The 26,370-nt window shown below is 37.7% G+C and overlaps 1 protein-coding gene across 6 annotated transcripts in view; it reads right to left on the bottom strand.

Annotated features, from left to right (window-relative positions):
- LOC309474187 (uncharacterized protein) overlaps positions 1-26,370 on the bottom strand; it is a 51,104-nt gene that overhangs the window by 12,018 nt on the left and 12,716 nt on the right. Inside the window, exons 1-5 of one of the 6 annotated variants that reach the window (XM_082136590.1) lie at positions 17,656-18,402; positions 13,016-13,044; positions 9,676-9,979; positions 2,788-2,882; positions 2,290-2,449 (exon numbers count right to left, since the gene is read on the bottom strand). In XM_082136590.1, coding sequence (XP_081992716.1) covers positions 2,875-2,882; positions 9,676-9,979; positions 13,016-13,044; positions 17,656-17,689 — 375 coding nt within the window. In that variant the 5' untranslated portion in view covers positions 17,690-18,402 and the 3' untranslated portion in view covers positions 2,290-2,449; positions 2,788-2,874. The other 5 variants (XM_082136589.1, XR_014197217.1, XR_014197218.1 and 2 more) reach the window with 5 other exon arrangements.

Below are 26,370 nucleotides of genomic sequence, written 5' to 3'. Positions count from 1 at the left end.
GAAAACTTCCATTTCTGTCATGTATGTCAGATGATAAGTCTTGTTTTTGCAAGGGGGCTTCCCCTTGTACGTGTGTTGGTGTCTGACAACTCATCTCTACCTTCAGCATGATCTGACCGATACAGTAAGTGCAGAAGCACAGGAATCATAAGACACCACAACACCATTAATGAGCTCATTGAAAGTCTCAGAGCTTCACAGATCATTCATTTTCATACCAGTTTTACTGGTGGTGGTTGATATTATTAGTTGGATGTTCTTGTCATGCACAATCAACTGTGAAGACAGTCAGACTTGGTTAGATGATTGGACTGATGGTAGATCATAACACACTCAGCACACACACACACACACACACACATACAGGAAGTTCAGGAACCCGATCTCTTTGAACTCTTCTTGTAAAAGGGTGGGAGATTCAGGTGGTTGATTACTCATAATCTTCTGATTTCAACCAAACAGTCATCAGGATGTAAAAGTGTGCCATTCCCATAATATACCCTTTAACCCACCTGTTCTTGACCTCATTGTGTTAAGACATCCGCTAAGATTTCACACTTTGACACCTCCGTCTATAAATATGTAGCATCATTTGTTTACTGTTGGAGCAACTTTATGGATTCACAAGAGCTTTGTCAACACATTAAATGGACACATTTAAAAGCCAAAGGGTTCTGTATGTGTCGTTTCAGCTTAAAGTTTTATACTGTATTGTTAAGAAACATCAAACAAGTTAAAATCAATGTAAAAATATATCTGTTTGCGCTGCATTTTTTTCGTCTGCCACTTTAAATGCTCGAGCTCTGAAAGTAGGATTGATTCTGATTGGCTGTCAATGTCTTTATCGTTCATCAGGAAAAAATCGTTCTGAAAATGATTCCAACGATATAATTTCTCAGTGCCATCGTTATTGTTGTGATGTGGACTCTGCTATTCTTTTATATTTAGAACAATTTTTAGAACTATATCTTTATGTTGTTGTTATAGTCCTTGGTGTGAACGGGCCTTAAAGCTGCAATAAGAAAGAAATGCAGTAGGTTAAAAACAACAATAATGTATTGCAAAATCGTACTTGTGCATATACCGACCCAAAAAGCATTTGGATGCTAATTTGGACACTTAAACAACATTAATGTTTTGCTTGCACTATCTTTCTTTCAAAAAGGCTATTTGATTTCATATTTTGTTACCTAATGCAATAACATTCAGACATGCGTTGGATACAATGGGAAAATAAATGGATATTTTGATCATAATATAGCTAATTTCAAATGAGCTTTGTCCTGTTTTTAACAGAGATTAACAGAGATCTGTTAATTAACATCATTTCATAATTTCTGCACAGGATGTAAGCATCCTTAAATTACCTCCTAAATTATTATACTATGCTGAAAGACTACGAGTCACATTTTATTGTATATTTTCTTGATTACTAAATATTTACTTTTTTAAAAATGCTCATGCATGAAATCATCATATACTGCAGGTTAATTGAAATAAAACATATTTGTTTCTGCAACATTTTATTCCCACTCTGCATACATTTTTCCAAGAAAATAGGTCCATGGAGTTTGTATTCTCTGCACCCAGTATAAATATGAGATTTGACAAACTCAATTAACTCAAATTAATTAAATTAGTGCTCTCATAATGACCAAATAAAACCATTCAAAAACATGTACTTCCTGTTGAATTCTGTTGAAGCAGAATAAATTAAATTATATTATGTAATTGTAACTCTTTGGGCCTATAACCACTGATTTTAACATCAGGGTGGAAATTATGCAAATGAGAGAGACGTGAAAGAAACACTGGTAAGCGTCAGGAAACGTTCCTTTTTTTATGTTAAACCCAGATGGGGAGCTTCCCCCGAGTTTCCTGTGAGTAAAGTGCTAGCTCAAGTGCTACAACAGAAAGTACGGGGTGAATACCTACATATGACATTCATGTGAAATTTCCCTAAATAACTACATTGTGTGGGCCTCGATGACTTCTTGATGCGCTTCAAGTATTTCAGTGTGAACAACCACAAATTTGAATCGCTCAAAGAAGAACTTGAGTCACATTTTACAAGAACATGCATAACAATCAGGATTATGTTCATGCTTGCTTGTTCATGTTCACTTTGTAGGCGGTCAAAAAAAACACATCAAAAAGCCTTTTAGCATCTTTAAACGTTCAGGAAACGCCGTTTGCGTTTTCTGTTAAAATTGCTACAGGCGTCAAGACGACGTTCTCCAGATAAATGGCTAAAGGTTTTGGTTTGTGCATGGCCTCCGGTTCCGTTACCTCTATGAGTGATGAGTGTTTCCACAGCGCATGCCTCTCAATAGGAGGATTTCCCCTTGTTGTTCAAAGCTGCACTCATGACTCACTCTCTTTCACTCACTCTTTCTCATTCCATCCCTCTGTTCTTCTCTCAGGCCGAGGGGGCTTTTCTTTGTTTTACCTATGGAGAAACGGCAAAAAAAAAAAAAAGGGGGGGGGGGGGGGGGGTGTGTGTGTTGGCTTTCAAGAGTGATATGACTAAACTGCAAAGGTGCAAATGTCTCACTACAGGGCAGGTGGTTAGATGCACTTCAGTGGTCTCAAAAGTGTGTTTTCAGCCCCCACGCATCTTACTGCAAAGCATGATGACGTTTGAATCATGGGAGTTGTTAAAAAAAACTCCACATGCATTACAGTAATGGAAATTGGGGGTGAAATGTCCATAATTGTCATGAAACTTGTTAAGTAAGGCTGAACACTCTTTCTTTCAATTCTAATTTCTTAAAGCATGAGATTCACCTGCATATTCACTCCAGTGGGAAACACTGGATCATGGACATTTTCAGGATCACCGCAGGCATGTATTTCTCAGTTTCTTCAGCTTGTTCATACACCTGCAGAGATCATAAAAACATGATAAGCTCTTCAACACACAGGAATGTGACAAGATACAGAACAATTTGCCTACAGGGGATTATTCAAATTTATTCAAATAAAGGTGATGGCAAAATAAAGATGGTGGAGAGCAGAATGTGAAGTATGTTTACGACTCAGTCTGTTTTGCCTAGGGTCAGAATATACACATATAGGTAATATATATTTAAAGGTTTTACCAAGTAAAATTAATGTCTTTCCAAGTATCCATGAGATACACATGTCACTGAATTAAAGGGACCAAGATCTCCTACTAAATACTGGGACAAAGTTCAGTAGGACATGATTAAAGTGCTCAGCAAAGCTTGGTTTACATTCCCTGGTGATTGATATGCGTGTGTGTGTGTGTGTGTGTGTGTGTGTGTGTGTGTGTGTGTGTGTGTTTGCTTGGTGGCTGACGTATCACTATATGATTTCAAGGCCAGATGACTTTCTGTGGAGAGGACAAACACGAGACCAAGTTCAAATGATTGCATATGTGTGTGTAGTTTGGAAGTGAATTGGATTGATCGGGTCATTGTATGAATGCCAGCTTGATGAAAATGCAGAAATACAAAGATAGTAAGTCTCGGCTCTGCTTTATATCCACTCTATTCCATTCTAGGGAGTTCTTTCTGAGAAGTTGGATTCCTCTATATTTCACCATGTGGCACACAGAACCCTATCATAGAGGTTAGTCAGAATGAGTCCTCATGTGACACGAGCACATTTTGGTCAGATAGAATTCCTTGATGTCTAGATATAGTTCCATGAATGCTCGATGCCAAATTTCAAGCATGTCGCAGTAAATTTGGTTTTCAGGTAATACAAAACAACTTGTTCTAAATTCATGCACTGCATTTCTCTTACTCCACTGGCATTTTTTTCCTCTTCCTTTTAAGCACACCCACACTAAATTTAGTGAGATTTATGCTTTATAATATTAATAATTTGCTAATGGGATAAGAAAAATAAAGTGAATTCATAATATCTTATGCTGCTTTGCATTTACCACTGTTTTAAAAGTGTTAAGACTATTAGTGGAAAACAAGACAAAAGTATTGATTAAAAAGGTTATTTTTTCAGTGTGATTAATGCAAATTTCAATGCAATTTTGTTTCAGAATGTTTGATTTCACAATACGTTAAATTTGAATATTCAAAACAAATCTTGTTTCTTCGCATTCACAGTTTGAAAAAATTCAATAAGCAAATCCACATATGCTGTTTGTAAAACCCCTTACCCAAATCAGTTCACTTCTGTAATATGATGTATTTCTGACTAAAATAAAATATTTAACAAGTAAAAAAATGTAGGATGGCATTTGAATTTATCCATTACAAATGAATTGGATCATAAAAAGCGGGCATTTCCATTCCAGAATAAAGATAAAACTATAATATAAAATAGTTATTTGGCTATTGGTTAACGTTATGTGACGTCAACAGAAAAAGAGTCATTTCAGAGGCAGAGCGAGTTAAAAAAAGATTATTAAGACAAATTATATATATTTTTTAAATAATGTTCACCAGTGAATCATTCACAGTAGACCTTATTCACAGCAGCGCCATCTTTGAACGAAAGCGAGGCTGTGAGAGACAGACATTCATCTCTTCAGTGGGTTGTACTGTTATTTAATGTGTTTTTAGATTGTTCTGCTGACAAAACACTGCAAAAATATCTTTACAAGAAATTTCAGAAGACAAAAAAACTCCAGAACACATGAGCTGTGGAAAGTGAGCTTTATATAGCTTTATACAGCTGTATAACCTCGCTTTCATACCTGTCATGGCGCTGCTCTGAATAAGGTCTATACGAACAAAAACGTGGTCAATTTAAATTTTATGTCGACTTCAGACTTGTCAGAGTTGAATTGCGCGTGCTGTGTGTTTCTGTCACGTGTGTCGGAGGGAACATGTGCGTGGGAGATTTGTGGGAGAATGTCCTGTGACAGCAGCATGAAATGGGGTGAGTGACAGTGGACAGCTGAGGGACGTCAAACGAGACAAAAGGACAGTATATATATATATATGTGCCGGAGTGCGTGAATGTGTAAGAGGAGAGAGTGCATCTGTGTATCTGTGTGTGTGTCTGCAGTGGGGCAAACCATTTCACATTCCTCAGACGCAGTTGTGTTTTGCGTGATTTATAGTTCGTCTGAAGCGGTGGCGAGTAAAAGGCATAATTACAGAGCGTTCTGTAGAGGATTTTTACATATGGAAATACAAAGGGTCACGTCTGCGGATGAAAACAGATCATTCCCTTAATGACTGGCTGCAAAAGACATCTTATTTACAGAACCTTGTACTATAAATCAGCTAGGCCATATTAACCCATTCGTGCCCATGAGCTTGATGTACAAGGTTTGGCTAAAACACATCATCCTCAAAGGGATAGTTCACAAAAAAAGAAATTCACCCTGACGATGTCCCAAACTGTAATTCTGGACACTCGTATGCCCTGTTTACACTAGTGCGTATAACTTTTGCTGCGGTTACGCCTGGCATCCACACTAATGACCCTCAAAAACTGAGACTTTTTGGAAGTCTGGGGATGCAGACCCCATTTTAGTTTGAAAACTTCGCGTGTCAGTGTAGACGGGCAAAAACGGAAACTTTTCAAAACAAAGGCGTGACTGCCCACATTCACTCCTTGATTTGGTCTTCTGGATCATTGCGTATCCTTCCCCGATTCGTCAAGCCCCTATCATGTGACCATTACGCTATCGTAACACGACAATAACAGACCAGAGCCGTCTCTCAACGGCTCTGTAACAGTCCAGGCGGAACTACAAGCTTTGCTGACTTTGTTGTCCTTATTAGCAGCCATTGTGCAGTTAAACTCTGCATTTTATAATACTGCAACTGCCGATATCGAAAGATGTAAGCTATTATTAGAGCAATCTGCAAAAAACGGCAACGGTTTCTGCTTGTACGCGCATGCCCAATGTGCATGAATAGTCATGTGACTTGCATTTTCGGTCGTGTAGTGTGGACGGAGATCGTTTCTGAAATGCCAGTATGGATCGTTTTCATTTGTAAAAGTCGTGTTAAAACGAAAACGCACTGTTAACCTATTAAGAAAAGGTTCTATATACAACTATAAATAGTTTCAGATATAGAACTTTTTAGGTGTTCCCATCATGAGATAATTTTATGCATTTAGTTTTAATAAAGGTTTTATTTTGGATCATTTTATGAATTTACCAGCTCATAAACATACTTCATCTCTAAAAAATCTATTAACCATGAAAGTATTATGCAATCATTTAAGACATTTAGAACCCTTTCTGGCATAAAGCACTTTGGAGCATTTTGGATCTTTTTACTTTCGTTAAAGTGTTTAGGCTATTCTTTTGAAATTCTCCATTTGTGTTCCACAGAAGAAATAGCATCACATGAGTTTGAAAAGACACGTGGCTGAAGTAAATGAATGATTTTTGGGCTAACAAATGAATGTTTTCATGAGTTCAGCACTTGAAGTTTCATGCTCTGTTACAAACTCCAAAAGAAAAATATTTCTTATCTGAGTCTAGATGTAATCAGTGTGGTCCTGAATCAGGTTTTACAAACAGTTAACGGTTTATCACACGACTGCCAGCTGAGATACGTCAGGAATCTGAAGTTCACTGAACCCTCTTTGTGCAGTAATGAGGATCCATTAGCACGTAACTCGACACTGTTCTTGGATCAGAGGCAGCAGATGCTGATGTCTTTACATGGCTATTAGCAGAAGGGGTAATCCGCACTCTCAACATTAAATGAAATTAAGAAGAGCTGAAAACTGGAAAACTTGCAGAAAGGGGAAGCTTGTTTAAAAACAACATATGTTGTGTTATAGATGCTGGTCCTCAATAGACTTCATAACTAGCTATCCAGTAGACTTCCTTGGTCAACCAGTTTCATCTGACAGACATTGCTGGCTAACTTCACCAGCATGGTTATGATGGTCAACTAGCTAGACCAGAACCAATCCACCGTGCAAATGTAACAGACGAAGGCCAGTGAGAGCTGTGCGTGTAAACCTCACTCCCCTAATCTCAAGCAGCGCTCTAGCGACTGACACTAGAGACTGCTCTCTTTAGCCTCTTTGTTAAAGCGCCCGCCTCCCATGTGGACAGGCCCGGGTTCGAGTCCCGGTTCGAAATGGGGAAACAAAATCAATCTGTAGTTATTGGTATGCCAAATAGAATATTGAGACCATAAACAAATATTATTCAGTAATGGTCAGTAGCAATAGAAAATAGTTCCATAATTAATTCATTAAATTACAAAATAGGACCTGATCTGACCCATATTAATTACTTTTGTTGATGTAACCTAATATAGTCAAAGTGATTCAAATATGTTAAATTATATACTGGAATACATTTGATTTAGATGTGACCACATAAAGCACATTTCCAAGTTGCCTGATTAAACATTTTTATAGCATATTAAAGAAATGATAAAACACTTGTAGTGTAGGAGTTGGGAAACCTGATTACAAAGCATTTGGTAACCAATCACTCTCAACATTTAAATATGAACTAGAGCAATCATTTAATCTCTTTCCACTGTTTCTAGCATTTTTGTTTTAAAAAAAAATCCCCATCTGTACACAGAAGAGCACTTGCCATTTTCTGAGTTTTGACCTCCCCCTGTTGGAGAATATATATATGTATATATATTATATATGCATACTTGAGCATGTCACTCAGGACTGAGGTCAGGAGGTGAGGTCACTCCTTAAGGAACCAACCAAAGAGCAAAGACAAAGAGCCTCCTTCTTTAAAAGACCAAAGGAAAGGAGACGAGAGCCAGACAGATGCACTATCTGAGGTTTTTTAAAAGAATAAAGTGCAGCCTTTATCAAGTGTACCTAAAAGACAATTCGTCTTTAACTTCTCAAACAAAGAGCTCACATTGATGAAGTAGATTGCATGAATCAAAAGCATTTAAGTTGATGACATCTTTTCTTATCTTTTAAACCCCATGAATTGGGTGTTTAGTGATATTTAAAAGGTAAATGTTGTTATTGCCCAATGTTTTCCTCTCCGTTTAAATGAGCATGATCAATACGCTTTTGTAAGAGCAGTTATGCCAATTCTAAACACACTTGAGGTAGGCTGTCAAAACTTTTGCATGCATGTACAGTACTGCAATATCAGTTATAACTTGCTTAACTTGGTTAGAGCTGCAATGTAGTCATCGAACTCTAGGTTGGTGGATGAATCATGAGGACCACAAAAGAAAGTTCTGCATGCGGTTCATTCTTAGAATCCTTCTGAGCGTTTCCCTTCAGAGAATTTGCATTGAGGTCATAATTTCAACTTCAGTATTAAAACAAATGACATTAACATTAACAAGCTTACATTAACATAAGGGTCAAGAAAAAAAAAATATATATACTATTTTGCATAAAGAAATCAAATTTAAAGACCATCAAGATTATTTTTATGATAGTTAAGCACATTTTCACCAATATTCTTTCACCCATTTTTTTTATTGTCACAAAAATATGAAAACCTTTTCTTTTCTGTCTCTTTTTCTTGTAAACACTAATAAGGTAATAATACTTTTTAAAAAATGTATCCAAGTTAATAAGCTCCACAGATTAATTCCATTGAACTCAAAATCTTGGTTTTACTACACAAGCATGTTAATTGCACTAACTTGAAATTTTGAGTAAGCTAACTCATACAATTTGATTGATTCCCCTCCCTTCCTGTGGTCCGTGTGTCCAGTCCATAAATACACAAGGGAAATTTATAGGGGGCATGCGACGAGAGTGCCTTAGTACTCAAGTTTTGAAACACATGCATCTAGTATATACCTGTCTCAAAATAACTTGGTGTGGTTCAGACGTCATCTCTACAGAGGGCGGACCTCAATAAGACAGTGTCAACCTTTGTGAGCATGCATGGTAACACTGAATTACATTTACATCCCCAGATCTTAGTTTGTGTCACATTATGTGTGCTGATGAACTGTCACCTTGTTCCCTGTGGAGAGAAGCTTCTGTCCAAACAAAATCCTGTTATTGCAGGGAGCTCATCTGGACAAATGTTTGTCTGTGTCCCTTTCGGATGTCATTTCTCTTAGCACTGTTGAGATAAACGAGAGAGAGAGAGTGATGGAGACAGAAGGTAAAGTCAAGCATGAGCGCTTTAGGAGTGACCCTTTAATGAAGCAGCTCTGATCACCTTCACAGACGCTGTGACCTGTTTTTTAGCATGTTGCTATGTGGTTCCTAAAGCTTTACTAGGTCAGTGCTTACTGGCCCAAGTCTATGATATTCTGGTCTCTATGTAACCGGTCCTACTCGAACCACTCCAAGCGGGATTCAAACCTAACAAGGACGCTAACAAAGATGCTAAAGACTGCAGTCTATAGAGTCAGTCGCTCATGCACCTCTTGAGGCCAGGGGAGTGGGGTTTACTCGCACAGCTCTTACTACCTGGCCTCAGTTACACTCACCACCTTAATCCTCACTCCTATCCGGGTCACGGCACCAAATGTAACCAGTCCTACTCAAACCGCTCCGAGCGGGATTCGAACCGCTGTTTCCGGCATGGGAGGCGGGTGCGCTAACAAGGATCCTCGTGCGCCTCGAGGCCAAGGGAGTGGGGAGTGAGGTTTACTGATATTTAGATATGGCTCAGGTCTCTCCTTCAGTGCAAGTCTGTAGGAGTATAGTATGAGTACAGTAATATAGTTAACTAAGCAAACACCAATAAAACTCCCAGAACACTCCAAAATATGTAAATGACAAGAAATGAATAAATGTTTAAACCTTCCAACATGAACTTCCTGGACTCCAAGACTCTCGTCATGGTAACCGCATTGGAAACTTCCTTGCAGGCCTGTAGTTCAGTGGTGAGACAACAGAGAGCAGCCCACAATGGTAACACAAACAAACATCTCCACATATATGTGTGCGATTTCCCTTTAGTGTAGGCATTTGCTGTAATACGTAGGCCCTTTGTTGTTTGCTGTGTAGGTTCTCTCTCATTAACCACAGACCAGTGCTCCATTTTCATTGATGCCTTCAGTTGGCTCTTTCTCGCCAAAGTGGTGGAGGAGGATAAATTCACTTTCTGAAAGAAAGATGGAGACCATGAAATATTAAGCACAAGTACTTATTGTTCGTCTGTAAAATGCAGTATGATCAAAGGACGTTTGTAGTGAGTCGGGTCTTGTCTTCACACATTTTATAGATGGCTGCCAATTCTGTCTCATGTTTAACAACAACTATGTGTGAACGCCTAGAGAAACGCGGCCAAGATGAAAGAGGGGCTTGCGTGAATTGATCTATGGTGTGAAAAACTGTGTGAGGGGTCTTAGGGTATGTGCATTAATTACGGCAGAAGAAATTCGGCTGAATTCCCCTCGTTTTAAATGCCAATCTTATTGTAACTTACTCACACATCATACTCAGCACACTTGATCCAGAGAATTTCTGCCGCTTCAAGTGGTAAATACTGTGCTTTTACAGCGACTAATGCTGTAACTGGTAACTTTATCTAGGCCGAGCAGAGGAGGATTTTTGAGCCATTGTTCAACCTACAGTTTCTTCATAACTCTGTGTTTTCCGTTACATCTGTTAAGGCCAATTTACAGCAAAACCAGGTTAAAAAGTCAGCATGATAATGCCCTACATTCATTCGTAACATATGTAATGCAAGACGCAACAAAACTTATCATGCAAATTTGACTCACTTGACATTAACATATAGATTAAAATGTATTAATTCAAAAGTCATTTTCACCCTATTATTCTTATAGTAAAAAAGCAATATTCTAATTAGAAAGTGAGAAGTCCATTATTGTCACATTTAATTTAAAAGTTTCCTGCAGAATTTCATGTAAATCCACAGGTAAAACTGATCTGTCTGCATAATACAGTGGATAAACAGCATTGATCTATGACAGAGCAAGGACACATATAGTAAAACTGAATTCATCCAAAATTAACGTGTAACCGCAGAAGCCACATAAAAACAGGAAGTACTCTCTTCACTGGCAGGAAGTGGGTGAAATGCATGCGAATGCTTTGCTGCATGTGTATGTACATTTGGAGGTATATACGAATTTGTGTGTTAGATGAGAACTAGGCCTAGTTGTTGCATTTATCTGGTAAGATTGGAACTGTCATAGTACTTGTGTTTCAAACTAAATCTGAGAACCTCTGAGCCACATCCTCTTTCCTGATACACCTTTCCCTGCAGCGTTACTGCTCTCATAGTACTGCCTAGTGTAGTCATTTTACACACTTTTTGTTCAGTATTAAATGACAGTAACAAAGCACACATTACTATTAATATCACTCATGTGTAGGTTAAGGGGATTTATACAAACACCGAACCTTAAGCAACCTTAACTATCTCATCTTACACCATTTGTTGAGGATAGGTGTGCTGTTACTTTTCTAAGTGATCAACTTTACGATTTCACCTAACAGGTGATAAAAAATAAAATAAAAAGCCCACACAACCACCAAGAACATCTCATAGCTGCACTGCAACGCTTCTGGCAACCACTCAAAACACTCTAGCAACTGCATAGCAACGCACTGACAACCAACCAGAACACAATAGCAACTGCATAGCAACGCACTGGCAATTACCCAGAACACTCTAGAAACTGCATAGTAACAACCTGGCCACCTAGAACATCTTATCAACTATCTAGCAACGCTTCTGGCAACCCCCCAGAACACCCTAGCAATTGCATAGCAACAATCTGGCCACTCAGAACACCCTAGCAACTGCATAGCAACAACCTGGCTACCAAGAACACTTTATCAACTGTATAGCAATGTCTTGGCAACCACCCAAAAGATTATAGCAACTGCATAGCAATGCCCTGGCAACCATCCAGAACACAATAGGAACTACATAGCAACAACCTGGCTACTAAGAACACCTTATCAACTGTATGACAACACCCTGGCAACCACAGAACATCCTAGCAACTGCATAACAACAACCTGACCACCTAGAACACCTTATTAACTGTATAGCAACGCCCTGGCAACCCCCCAGAACACTCAAGCAACTGCATTGCAACAACCTGGCCATCCAGAACATCCTTACATCTCAATAACAATGGCCTGGCAACCCCCCCAAAACAATAGGATCTGCATAGCAGCAACCTGGCCACCTAGAACACCTTAACAACTGCATAGCAACACCCTGGCAACCACCCAGAGAATCCTAGCAACTGCATAGCAATGACCTGGAACCACCTATTACATCTTAAGATTGTGGAATGGGCAAAAACCGACTCAATCGTTTGTCTTCACAACATGTAAAAATCAAGTTGAAAATGTTATACACATTGAAAACGGACAATACGGATTCAAAAGAAATTTGCAACACATATAGACTGTCCAAATAAAAAATTTGTTTGATTATGAAGCCCACTTGTAAATTCAATATATTCATGTATTTAAACTACAACTCCATCAAGACTGTCATCATGAAAGTAGGTCAATGAATTCCCCTCTGCCAACACAACTGTCACTGTGTCCTTGCTGCTCCTTGTCTAAACAGAAGGGAGATTTTCAAAGCGATTTGTTTTGTCCATTATGTTTACACTTTTGAGTCACATTAGTCACAGTTCTATGGCTAAGGCATATGACTAGCGCTCAAGCGTTACAATATACAAGGATCCTGTTTTGACCTCCCATTAGCCAGCTGTTGAGCAGAGGGGATTCTCTCTTGGGGACTTCACCTTACCTGTGGCACAGATATCGCCAACGCCTTAGCGATGGATATCTTGACCTATTGTATTTTACAGTCCTTAGGTCTGGATAATTTGCCAAGAAATAACTATTGCCTCTTATTGCTCTATTGTTGCTCACATTGTGTTCTTGAACCTTAGCTATCAACCTTCTATAATAATATTTTACAATTTATGTGTTGTTGTTCTCAGAAAAATGAGTCATCTAGCTTCCAGATGCTTTCTGCTGTTGTCCTTATCTTATTCTAGCTGGTTGTTTATGTCTATGCTAACACGATAGTGTTTCAGATGCCTCTGGCCAGTGGAGATATAGATAACTAAAAACCTTTGTGCTTAACTGAATCTTTAAAGGAACAATCAGACAGAAACGAAACAAAACATTTACTCACCCTTGTGTCATCCCAAAACTGACTTTCTTCTGCAGAACACAAAACCACATAATTGAAAGAATGACAACTATTTTTGCCAAAATGACAATACTACAAACAGAGAAATAGAGGGATGAATCAGTATTTTCACACACACACAAAAGTGGTCATTTGACTGACACAATTGGTTGTCCTGTGTCACGCCAAATTTTGAATACACGAAAGCTCAAAATGAGATTCAAAAGCGTATATTATCAGTGAATAATGACTAAAATGGACATACTTTACAATAAGGGTGTGTGTGTGTGTGTGTATATATATATATGAAATAAATTCAACATTAATACTGTAAAAGATTAACAAAAGCTGAAAAGCAAAAAAATTTAATAAAAAATAAATAAAAATATATTGTTCATTGTTAGTTCATGATACCTAATGGACGAAGTGTTAATGTATACATAATAACATATACTTTTTTTTGTCCTATTTGGAGCTTGAAAATATAAAATCACCACTTTCACTGTATGAATAAGTGCAGCATTAACATTCTTCAAAATGTCTTCTTTCATGATTCACAGAAGTAAAAATACAGGTTTGGAACAACATGAGGGTCAGTGAATGATGGCAGAATGTAATAAATATGAATCTAATCAATAATCAGTGTGTGCTGCGAGGGATTTGCACTTCTGTGGCTGCTGGAGTGGATTACTCAAGCTGTTGAGCTGCAGGTGGTTTCAACTGAGGTTTATAGTGAGAAGACAAACATATGATGGGCTCATAAACACCCCAACAAGTGTGACCAGGGACACATGAGAGCATCATAGACTGCTTTTACCACCCTCCCCCTGCAATTGTAAATGAGGCAATGACGCATATTAAAAGGACCAAATTGGGCAAAAGACACTCAAAGAGATGCTCGCGCACACACACACTGACCCGCCAGCAAACTAAAGGTGTGAGCTGACAGACTTTGAGAGGAAACAGGTCAGAGATAACACACCTACGATGGGAGTGAAAGTGTGTGTGCTGTTGTGGCCTTAAAGGATGTGGGTGTGTGTGAGAAAAGCATATTTGCCATGTAAATAAAACAATAAACACCTGACAAACCAATCTTGACTTTTTCCTGATTTGTGCGAGATTACGGCTCGTGGCATGACATTCATTATTGAAAATATGCATTTCCAAACAGTCACGAGACAACAAACACTGCTATCAGCAAACACATCCCGCAGAGTTTCTCAATCCCAAATCCTTCCCTTCTAAAAACCGGTTTCAGACCAAACCCTAGTATGTTGAATACAAGTTGGTACTGCTCACACCAATCAAACACACTCCCACAGAGGCAGGAATTCCTCGAACCGGATTCAGATTGGTGCAAAGCCAAAAACAAACCATCAATGTTCTGTCAGTACATGCCATCCTAGAGCTTTGAATGCCTCCAAGCCCAGTTTTCCTGTCCTCTTTAATGTCTTTCCCACACTTTTTTTTTGTTGGATTGGGGGGTCTGAATGACTCATGGTTTCGGTGAGCCTTTCCTGCATGATGTACACACACGTACACACACACACACACACACACACACACACACACAAATATGGAAGTGTAGCATGACATCTGTGATATCTTCTAAGGGTATCACTTTAAAAGCATAAGTAGGCGGAAGCTGGTGCTCATCTTACCTCCCTAGTTATATTACAACCAATCATATATCTTTTCCCCAGCTTCTATTTACAGTTATCTGACCTTATACTTTAGCAACATACTATTATCTTGTCTGGGCATTAGAACTCAGTTTAAAATTCTGTTTATTGATGTGTTTTTATATTTTTTTATACCAGGGGTGCCCAATCCGGTTCCTGGAGATCTTCCTTCCTGCAAAGCTCAGCTCCAACCCTGATCAAACACAACTGAAGCAGCTCATTAAGATCTTCAGGAGCTCTCGATAATTACAGACATGTGCGTTTGATCAGTGTTAGATCTGAACTCTGCAGGTAGGAAGATTTTCAGGAAGAGATTTGGGCACCCCTGATTTATACCATGGTCTGATTGAACACTCGATTCTGATTGGCTGAAAGGTGTGTATTAAAAACTTTTAATGCACAGGCAGTACCAGTCAGTTTAATCACCGTTCTATATTAATGTGCTGCTTTCATTGATGCACATACTTACACACAGACACACGTCACTCGCACACAGAGATTGCGCTGCGCACACGCACACACACACAGAAACATTCAGGAGCACAGAAACTTATCAAAGCAAACTTATCAAAGCAACTTTTATTAAATAAATAATAGCTTTGTTAGTGAATCGCTAGATTATATTTCTCAGCAACAAGGGGGTGGCATTGCTGTTTTTGAAGTAGTTAAACTCACAGCTTTATCGTTTGTAGAGAGAGACGCTGCACAGATGCAGGTTATTCACAACTCTCATCTCTTGCTCTCTCTCTCAGTAATTACATTTAAATAAATGTTATAATTAATTAATTCAAATAATGTGATCTTACCACGCTGCTTCATCTGTGTCTGATTTAAAGCAGGAAGAATACTAGATCAAACGAGTCGTAACTGAGGAAAATAACATAATTTTTACCCTTCTGGTCAAATATTGCGCTGCAAACAGCTTTAACTTGTCAATGCTGGCAAATGACCATGGTATAAGTGGGAGAAACCCCAACTAGCTGTGCATGAAATGATCTGATTTGTGTTGGGTATTCTTACGCTCCCAAGTCGTGCATTAAAAACGTTTAATGCACAGTTAGCCATGGATTATCCCTTACTTAATATTTAATGTAGTCAGCACAGTGGTTCAATTTTAATGATTAAATTGACTAAATGCATATCATATTTATTTGGTATTTTAGTTCAAATGCACACTATGACTATGTAACCTAACATCTCATTAAACAGAATATAAATGCCTACAAAATTTAAATCAGTGGTTCCCAACTGGTTTTTGCTTCATTACTCAGATTTTACATTTAACATCAAATTTGCTACTCATTGCAGAACCAAAATAGTTTATAATATATCATACAAAAGTCAACAAAAATGTCCTTAAAATCAAACCTGAGAATTATCAGTATTAGTAGTAATTAATATTAGAACTGCATAAGACCAACAATATGCAAAATGACTGACATAACCCACCAGTTGAGAATCAGCAAAATACCATTTTTAATGTTTCCAATCCAAACCAACATTATAATTTTGTGTTTAACTGTTCAAATATTTGAACTTAAATGTGCACCAAGTAATTTTTAGTTTGTTGTTATGTTACTATTGTGTTGTTCAATAGCTGATATGAAAGTGGTATTGGACTTACACCTCACATGATTGCAGCATCATGCAAAAGCGGAAAGACTTTTGAAGACTTATCCACCAATCAAAAAAGCCGCTGTTATCATGAAAAAAGTCAAGTGATCACCAACTCCCATGAAGCATTGCGAAAGATGTAATCGAGTCAGCCTGATTATGGTCAGATAGCCTTGATATGCTATCAAACTTCTAATATTCTTTCATATTTTGAAATAAGCTTAAAATGCATTGTTTCTTCACCCCTGTAGTCATTAGTTTTATTACTGTGTCGTTTATGATTCAGTTACTTAACACATGACCCTGTGATTTTGGTGAATAACTTTGGCAGATGAATCCCAGTCCAACAGGTGGTAAAGTGAGAGTGAGAGTGTGTGTGTGTGAGTGAGTGAGTGAGTGAGTAAGTGAGTGAGAGTGAGAGTGAGAGTGAGAGAGAGAGAGAGAGAGAGAGAGAGAGAGAGAGAGAGAGAGAGAGAGAGAGAGAGAGAGAGAGAGAGAGAGAGAGAGAGAGTGAGAGTGAGAGTGAGAGAGAGAGAGAGAGAGAGAGAGGAGAGAGAGAGAGAGAGTGTGAGAGAGAGAGAGAGAGAGAGAGAGAGAGAGAGAGAGAGAGAGAGAGAGAGACTCATACACACACTGAAGTGAAAGTAAGAAACTTTTCTGCTGAGGTTCACATAACTGACAAATGAAGACTGGTATTACTTTCATCCTGTTCGCATTCAAAAGAAAATAATTCAGTTACTTAAGCAGTTAAATCATTGTTCACGGCACCTCTGCAGAAAATGACACTCATTCAATTCAGTAATAGCACTTTAAACTGTGATGTTGACTCAGAGAAACCACAAACGCTGTATTCATCCCACCAACCCCTCCCACTCCACGCACTTCACCTGAGACCGTGTATCTGTTAAAGCACTAATACACAACACTTTAGTCACTTCACCTGGGTCTGTGCTGTACATGATGCTTGCCTGATTAAGGCTACTCTAATAGAAATAAATATTTCTCTGTTGAGTACAGCTCTGTTTTAAAACCCAGAGAGATTCACAAGATATAGAAACTCATAAACTGAAATAATTAATCAATAAACTAAAACCATTTAGAAATATTTTGGGGGAAAAAAACTAATAAAAATGTCAAAAGCACATAAAATGACTAAACCATAAACAAAAATTTTTATTTTAAAAATAAAAGCTAATTCAAAATAATGGTATGTAAATGATATTAAAACAACACTGGAACTTGAGAGAGATTTAAAAAAAAAAAAAAGGAGAAAGAGAAGATTGTTTTATTAACTATGGTAGCTTAAACATTACAACCACTCCTTGAGAAATGCAAATATTCGCCCACCTTTACTGCAGGGCTCTCTCTCTTTCTCTCTCATCACCTTCTCCCATTTGGAAATTTATCATCACCTATTCACACCCTCATGTCTTTCCTATGGGAAATTCTTGCTCTACCAAGGATACCAGTTAATCCAATTGAATGTAATCCAACTAAATGATCTGCACTTTGCTATTATCCAACGCGGAACTGGGAGAGGCGGCAGTTTATTCGTTTACTAAGGCCTAAGGGGTTAGTTATTTCACAAATGACATGAAATAACAGTAAGAGTATCCAAAAAACACACACAATGTGTGTGCGGAGCAGTACATGAATAGGTTTGGCATCTACAGGATTCTGCTGGTAAAACAAGCCCGTACAGCTCAGCACTGAATCACACATTCCTAATGGAGCTTGATCTGTGAGAATAACCTTTCACTCACTTTCTCACTTGCCGTGCACCAAACCTCATTCCCATTCTCTCTGCATCATCCTCTAGAGTTATGCATTCACATCAAACAGCACCATGGTAATATTATGGTACATGTCCAAAACTATGATATCATCATATAAAAGATGTCAGTCCTTCAGAGGGACTTGTGTCCTCTCCTCTCCCAGCTGCTAGTCTCCGTTTGACCCAGTGAACCATTTACTGCATACATTTGCCTTTCTACTGTTTATTTAAGCTGTTTATATAAGACGACTGCCCTATACATACCGTCTGATGATTCAGCCAGCACACTAACCTCAGCAGCCTCCATCCATGCTGAATAACCAACCGGGTCACACTAAATGCGTCTCTATAGCACGCATTATGTTTATCGTGCAATTTATATGGCAAAATGAGTTTTTATATGCATATGATACGCATGGGTAGGTTTAGTAGTGGTGTAGGGTACGTGTATATGATACGCATGGGTAGGTTTAGTAGTGGTGTAGGGTACGTGCATATGATACGCATGGGTAGGTTTAGTAGTGGTATAGGGTACGTGCATATGATACGCATGGGTAGGTTTAGTAGTGGTGTAGGGTACGTGTATATGATACGCATGGGTAGGTTTAGTAGTGGTGTAGGGTACGTGTATATGATACGCATGGGTAGGTTTAGTAGTGGTGTAGGGTACGTGTATATGATACGCATGGGTAGGTTTAGTAGTGGTGTAGGGTACGTGTATATGATACGCATGGGTAGGTTTAGTAGTGGTGGTAGGGTACGTGTATATGATACGCATGGGTAGGTTTAGTAGTGGTGTAGGGTGCGTGTATATGATACGCATGGGTAGGTTTAGTAGTGGTGTAGGGTACGTGTATATGATACGCATGGGTAGGTTCAGTAGTGGTGTAGGGTACGTGTATATGATACGCATGGGTAGGTTCAGTAGTGGTGTAGGGTACGTGTATATGATACGCATGGGTAGGTTTAGTAGTGGTGTAGGGTACGTGTATATGATACGCATGGGTAGGTTCAGTAGTGGTGGTAGGGTACGTGTATATGATACGCATGGGTAGGTTTAGTAGTGGTGTAGGGTACGTGTATATGATACGCATGGGTAGGTTTAGTAGTGGTGTAGGGTACGTGTATATGATACGCATGGGTAGGTTTAGTAGTGGTGTAGGGTACGTGTATATGATACGCATGGGTAGGTTTAGTAGTGGTGGTAGGGTACGTGTATATGATACGCATGGGTAGGTTTAGTAGTGGTGTAGGGTACGTGTATATGATACGCATGGGTAGGTTCAGTAGTGGTGTAGGGTACGTGTATATGATACGCATGGGTAGGATTAGTAGTGGTGGTAGGGTACGTGTATATGATACGCATGGGTAGGTTTAGTAGTGGTGTAGGGTACGTGTATATGATACGCATGGGTAGGTTCAGTAGTGGTGTAGGGTACGTGTATATGATACGCATGGGTAGGTTTAGTAGTGGTGTAGGGTACGTGTATATGATACGCATGGGTAGGTTTAGTAGTGGTGTAGGGTACGTGCATATGATACGCATGGGTAGGATTAGTAGTGGTGTAGGGTACGTGCATATGATACGCATGGGTAGGATTAGTAGTGGTGTAGGGTACGTGCATATGATACGCATGGGTAGGTTTAGTAGTGGTGTAGGGTACGTGTATATGATACGCATGGGTAGGTTTAGTAGTGGTGTAGGGTACGTGCATATGATACGCATGGGTAGGTTTAGTAGTGGTGTAGGGTACGTGTATATGATACGCATGGGTAGGTTTAGTAGTGGTATAGGGTACGTGTATATGATACGCATGGGTAGGTTTAGTAGTGGTGTAGGGTACGTGTATATGATTCGCATGGGTAGGTTTAGTAGTGGTGTAGGGTACGTGTATATGATACGCATGGGTAGGTTTAGTAGTGGTGTAGGGTACGTGCATATGATACGCATGGGTAGGATTAGTCGTGTGGGGTGCGTGTGTATTACACGCAATAAAGTGTGTATCAAATGCACGCGAGAACTGCGTATCATATGCACGTAAAAACTCATTTTCGTGTATAAATTGCACGATAAACACAATGCGTGCAATAGAGACGCATTTTCATGAGATCAGGCTGGAATAACTGTTACACCCTCACAATACTCAAACATTAGAGAGCAAGATCTCCCAACAGAACTAGTGTTTTAAACACACTAAGAAAAAAGCTTCCATGGGGTTCTTGATTGAATTTTAAAGAACCCTTTATGCCAAAAAGGCGAAATGTCCTAAGTGACTGCATGTTCAATGTGTCATTTCAGTTTATGAGTCGTTTAATTCATAAAATTGAACGTATTAAAAGTGAATTAAAATAAAATTAATTAATTAAAACTAAATGCATTAAATTATCTCATGATGGAAACCCCTAAAAGGTTCTATATGCACCTGACCTGACAGAACCCTTTAAAGTTCTATATAGAACCTTTTCTTCAAAGATTACATGAGATTTGCAGGTCTATTCTGAGGGCCAGAGGATAGCAGGGTTAAACAATGCTAAATTCAAACAATAAATTGCAACTAACTTTATAATTGTGCAGAAATAACATAAAACAAACACATTACAAAAATAAATACACTACCATTAAAAAGTTTGGGGTCAGAAAAGATTTATTTTTAAAGAAATTAATACCTTTTGCATGCATTGGATCAAAAGTGTCATAAAAAAGACTAAATATTTCTATTTCAAATAAATGCTGTTCTTTCAAACCTTCAATTAATCAAAATATCCTGAAATAAATGTTAAAAAAAAATCACGGTTTCCACAAAAACTGTTCAACATTGATAAAAATAGTCAATGTTTCTTGAGCAGAAAATCAGCATATTAGAATGATTTCTGAAGGATCATGTGACACTGAAGACTGGAATAATGATGCTGAAAACTCAGCTTTGCTGCACAGGAATACATTTTAAATATATATTCAAATAGAAGATAGTTATTTTTAATTGTAATGTTTTAAAATATTAATGTTTTTTTTTTTTGTTTTTTTACTGTATTTTGATCAAATAAATGCAGCCTTGGTGAGCATAGGAAACTTCTTTAAAAAAAATCTTAAATATTCCAAACTTTTGAACAGTAGTAAAAGCCTTTTAAAGGAAAAAGATAATGCTAACTGCATTGCTATTGATGTTCAAGGCTTTGCATCCAATTAACAGGTTGTGCAAACAGGTTGTGCAACATCTCCTCATCCTCCAAATCTATGAACAACACTACATGTTAGAATGGTAAATAGCACTTCTGCTGTGGTTCATGCACTTACACAATTGTCAGTTTCTCTATTACTACCGATTAGGCAATTGCAAATTATTGAACGGACCTATGCAGTGAATGGCAATGTCTCATATTTAAAGTCATCACTTATGCATAATAAACATTATTCATTTGAAATTTAGCTTGTTTTATAATATGTCATTGCTTTGCACACTGATTTGGATAGTACAGACTTCCCCATTTATGCAAATGTCAGCTGCACTTCCATAGAAAACCAAGACAGCCGCCGAGTGAACTTGATCAACACAACATTCACTGAGAGAGAGTTGTTAAACTCGAGTTTAGTGGCATCAAGATTTGTTTACTTTAGTTAAACAATGAAAGCTGTCAATCAGCTATGGATGTAAATTCACGTGCAGGATATTCAAAGCACTTACTCAGCACTGTTAAAAGAAATGACTGTTTACATACTTCATTAAACCACAGTAGCTGTTATCGTCTGCATGCCTGAATCGTAAAGGAACAGTTCACAAAATTAAACATCTGTCATCATCTACACACCCCCACGTCGCCACAAACCTGTTTGATTTGTTCATTTCTTGGATAAATGAAATGAACAAAATGTTCTGCAGAATGTCCAAGCGGTTGAAATGGATTTGTATTGAAAAATAAGTCTAGATATTGACTAAGCACTGCAGGGGTCTTCCTTAACAACTACAGAAAACATTAGTTTACATCAGTGTTGTTATGGTTAAATAACACGCACACACGCACGCACGCACGCACGCACGCACACACACACACACACACACGCACACACGCACACACACACACAGTACAGGTCAAAAGTTTGGAAACATTACTATTTTTAATGTTTTTGAAAAGTTTCTTCTGCTCATCAAGCCTGCATTTATTTGATCAAAAATACAGATTTTTTTTTTTTAATAACGTGATATATTATTACAATTTAAAATAATTGGTTTTCAATTTATTATACTTTAAATTATCATTTATTTCTGTGATGCAAAGCTGAATTTTCAGGATCATTACTCCAGTTTATCACATGATCCTTTAGAAATCATTCTAATATGATTATTCATTATCAAAGTTGGAAACAGTTCTGCTGCTTAATATTTTTTCATAACCTGTGATACTTTTTTAGGATACTTTGATGAATAAAAAAAATAAAAAAATAAAATAAAAAAAGCAGCAAATGTTTTAAAAATAGAAATCTTTTGCAACAAGTATATACACTACTGGTCAGTAATTTGGGGTCAGTAATTTTTTTTCTTTTCTTTTTTTGAAATAAATCAATACTTTTATTCAGCAAGGATGTGTTAAATTGATAAAAAGTGATGGTAAAGAAGATTTATATTATTAGAAAATATTTTTTTATTTTGAATAAATGCAGTTCTTTTTAACCTTTTATTCATCAAATATATTAGACAGCAGAACTGTGTCCAACACTCATAATAAATCAGAATATTAGAATGATTTCTAAAGGATCATGTGATAGACTGGAGTAATGATCCTGAAAATTCAGCTTTGCATCACAGGAATATTTTTTTTAAAGTATATTCAAATAGAAAACTATTATTTTAAGTTGTAATAATATTTCGCAATATTACTGTTTTTCTGTATTTTTGATCAAATAAACGCAGCCTTGATAAGCATTAGAGACTTCCTTCAAAAATATAAAAAAAGTAATGTTTCCAAACTTTTGACCTGTACTGTATACATATATAGTTATGATATGTACATATATAATTATTATAATTGTGTTTGGCATGGAAATGAATTTGACAATGTTGATATTTTTGGTCTTGGCGGAATAGATCTGCTACGCTTCTGCAGTAGAGCAAGTACAGGACTTGATACTGCCAATACACACACACAACACGCTGCTGTGAGCAAATAAGACAAGCTGCTGCTGTACAATATAGTGTACATGAACTAACCATAGTAGATCTATACAGGTGGAGCTGGGGAAGGTGGAGGGATCCTGAAAGCACACTGCAAATTGCTACATCAAACGCTGGCCAAGTATTTGAAAGTTGAGCAGCGAGCTCATTGGCTGTTGATACAGCAGGAATTAGTCAGCTGTGTGAAGTGATTGCAAGAAGATTGAGTTTGATCGGCCTTTGCTATCTAAAGTTTCATGACAGAACTTTGCATAAATTAAAATGTATAAAATATAAAATTAAGAGCTAATTCAAAATGATAAATAATAATAACACTAAAATAACACTGCTTGATATTATATTATACTAAAGATACAAAAATGCTTGCTTTTTAATCAATCAGTGTACGCAAAGTACGCCAAGATGTTTACTAAAGTAACCATAATGCTAATACTTCATCATAGAGAATGTAGTGCGAACTTTTGACTTGAGCCAGCAAGTAAACACACCCTAAAACATTTTCACATTATCACTATTTCCTTTAAAATGTGTAAAAATGTACTATTATGACAAAATGAGGATCGTACCACATTTTACAGCCATTTATGAACTTTATGATTAACCAGACAAGTAATGATTGACAGAACACCCCCATACACTCTGAGAGAGGGAAGGTGTTAGTATGGCATGTCTAATAGAGCTCTGGACTTTGAAGAAGCCGACAGCCAATCAACTACACAGGCCAGTCAGATACGTAATCTGCCCTATCTCACAACACGACTCAGAATAGCTCCAGCATGATGGGAAAATATGTCCTCATACACACATGCATATGTGAATGATTGAGCGACAGAGAGACTCCATGTTTAGCGAACAACTCTAGTGTGAGCCAACAGCATGTAATCTAAACCAAATGACCCGCTTCTGCCACCATCTATCTGATCTGCAGAGTTAAAGGAGTCTGTAGGTAAAGGAACACTAGACGACATTCATTAGACCCCATTTAGATCTGATGTTTTAAATCTACTGGTTGCTCTTGGTGGCACAAAAATGCACCAAAGCAGGGGTCTTGCACTATATTCTGAGCATTATAACAGAGTGAAATTTAAGTCACTGAAAATCTGACCAAACTCTCCTTGGCAAATTCACGAGATCTCATGAAAGAAATTCCAATGCTTCATTTGTGAAAAAACTTTTTAAACCTATCCAATAAGTTGGTTTGGTCTAGTTAATCTTGTATAAAAATGCTCTGAAAGTTTAGTTCACAAACCAGTTCAATTGACTGACTCACAACTTAACAGCTCACTGGTGGGGACGATTATCAGTGAAAACCAGTGAACTACTCTTATGACACTTTATACATTTTTCAAGAACAGTCCCTGTTCTTGTTATGTAAATGATGACAGAATGATTTTTTGGGTAACCTGATAGTCATATCCATAATCACGCAAACTCAGCGAATGACTCTGATCATGTAGGTTAGTCATCACACCGGCTATGATAAAAGTGTCAGTGTTGTTTACCAGCTCTCTGACTTGATAACAGAACATGAAGGGCTGGAATGAGACAGTGATGTCATTGGTCAGTGTTTGATATCTGTTGAATTAACCAACATGTTAAGGTCAACAGATGCACTTTCTCACATGATGGCATACGGTAGTTGTGTAATGGTAACTACCTAGAGTGCGTGTATTACAGCGGTAACATTAGTACATTACCCTTAATTTTTTAGCTAGCTGTTATCACATACATGAACAAGCACTGTCTGGTATTCTCTTAGTTTTTATCATGGCGTTCTTCTGTTAAGGGTTCATTTTCAATTGATGAAGTAACATGTCCCTTGCAGTGTCTCTCTGACACTGGTGTGGCCATTGATCGTGTTATTGGTACATGACATTCACCAAACACGGTACAAAATTCAGGACAGAATAACCATTAAACAATGACCTACTTTGATTTGTTTTAGTATGGCATGGAAATAGGGTCAATAAACTTGTTTTGGGTTATAAGGCTACAGATTGTTTTTTGAAAGAAATCAATATTTTTGGATTCAGCAAAGAAGTGACAACAAGGACTTTTACACTGTCACAAAGGAAACCAATGTCAAATAAATGCTGTTCTATTACATTTTCTTGCCATCACAGGAATAACTTACATGTACTGAAAAAAGAAAACAGTCCTTATAAATTGTAATAATATTTCACAATATTACTGTTTTTACTTTATTTTTTGATTAATTAATGCAGCCTTGGTGAGCTGCATTGATTTCTTCATTGATTTCAGACTTTTCAAAAATATTCAAAATCTAAAAAAAAATTCCATACATATAGTATTGATGTAAATTATATGGTCCAAATATTTGGGAAAGCATTATGAGTAAATATTGAGTAAGATAATTATTTAAATTTAGCAACAATTATCTTAATCATATCACTTATCTTACTCAATATTTACACTACAAATATTTGAAAATGCACATTTATTCATTCACATGGATGTTGGTAGATGTTGGAACTAAATGCTCTGATGCTAATCATGTAAAACGGACTGATATCGGCCAATTAATCGGCATGCACGTTTATATGAGTCTCTGTAATTATAAAAGAAACCAAAATGTAACATTCTTTGCTTTGAACTTGGAAAAAGAACAAATAAACCTCATTTTCCATTGAGCTCTGACAGGAAGAGCTGTGTTGAGGTTTAGCATTAGAAAGCTGCGAGCAAAGAAAATGCATCAGCAAAAAGCTTTTCTGACGATCTGAAATACTTTAATAACGTTCCCAGTTCTTTTTGAGATTGAAATTAAACCAAAGCTTAAACCAAAGCTCACGATTTGGCGGAAACCGCTCTCTGTGTATGCTTTGGTGACATGCAGAGTAGGGTGTACAAAACCTTTCAACCGCCCATGAAGTTTTCACTGCCTTTGCTTTAAATTCCAGTGTGAGAGTGTGCATGCGTGTGGCATACGTACATGTTTGTGTGGGACGGCTGTGTGGCCTGCGAGCGACAGCTTTTCCATTCTTTCACCCGAGTCAGGGAGGAGTGTGTGTCAGTGTGATTACAGACTACGCAGTATCCTTCCTCCCCCTCGGTGAGCTTCACATACTGTGGTCTCAGAGGGCGTCCGAGGATCTTCACTAA

Source organism: Leuciscus leuciscus (genome assembly GCF_965113295.1).
Source record: "Leuciscus leuciscus genome assembly, chromosome: 14".
Lineage (NCBI taxonomy): Eukaryota > Metazoa > Chordata > Actinopteri > Cypriniformes > Leuciscidae > Leuciscus > Leuciscus leuciscus.
The sequence above is the reverse complement of the archived record's forward strand: the minus strand, read 5'-3'. Positions and strand labels throughout refer to the sequence as shown.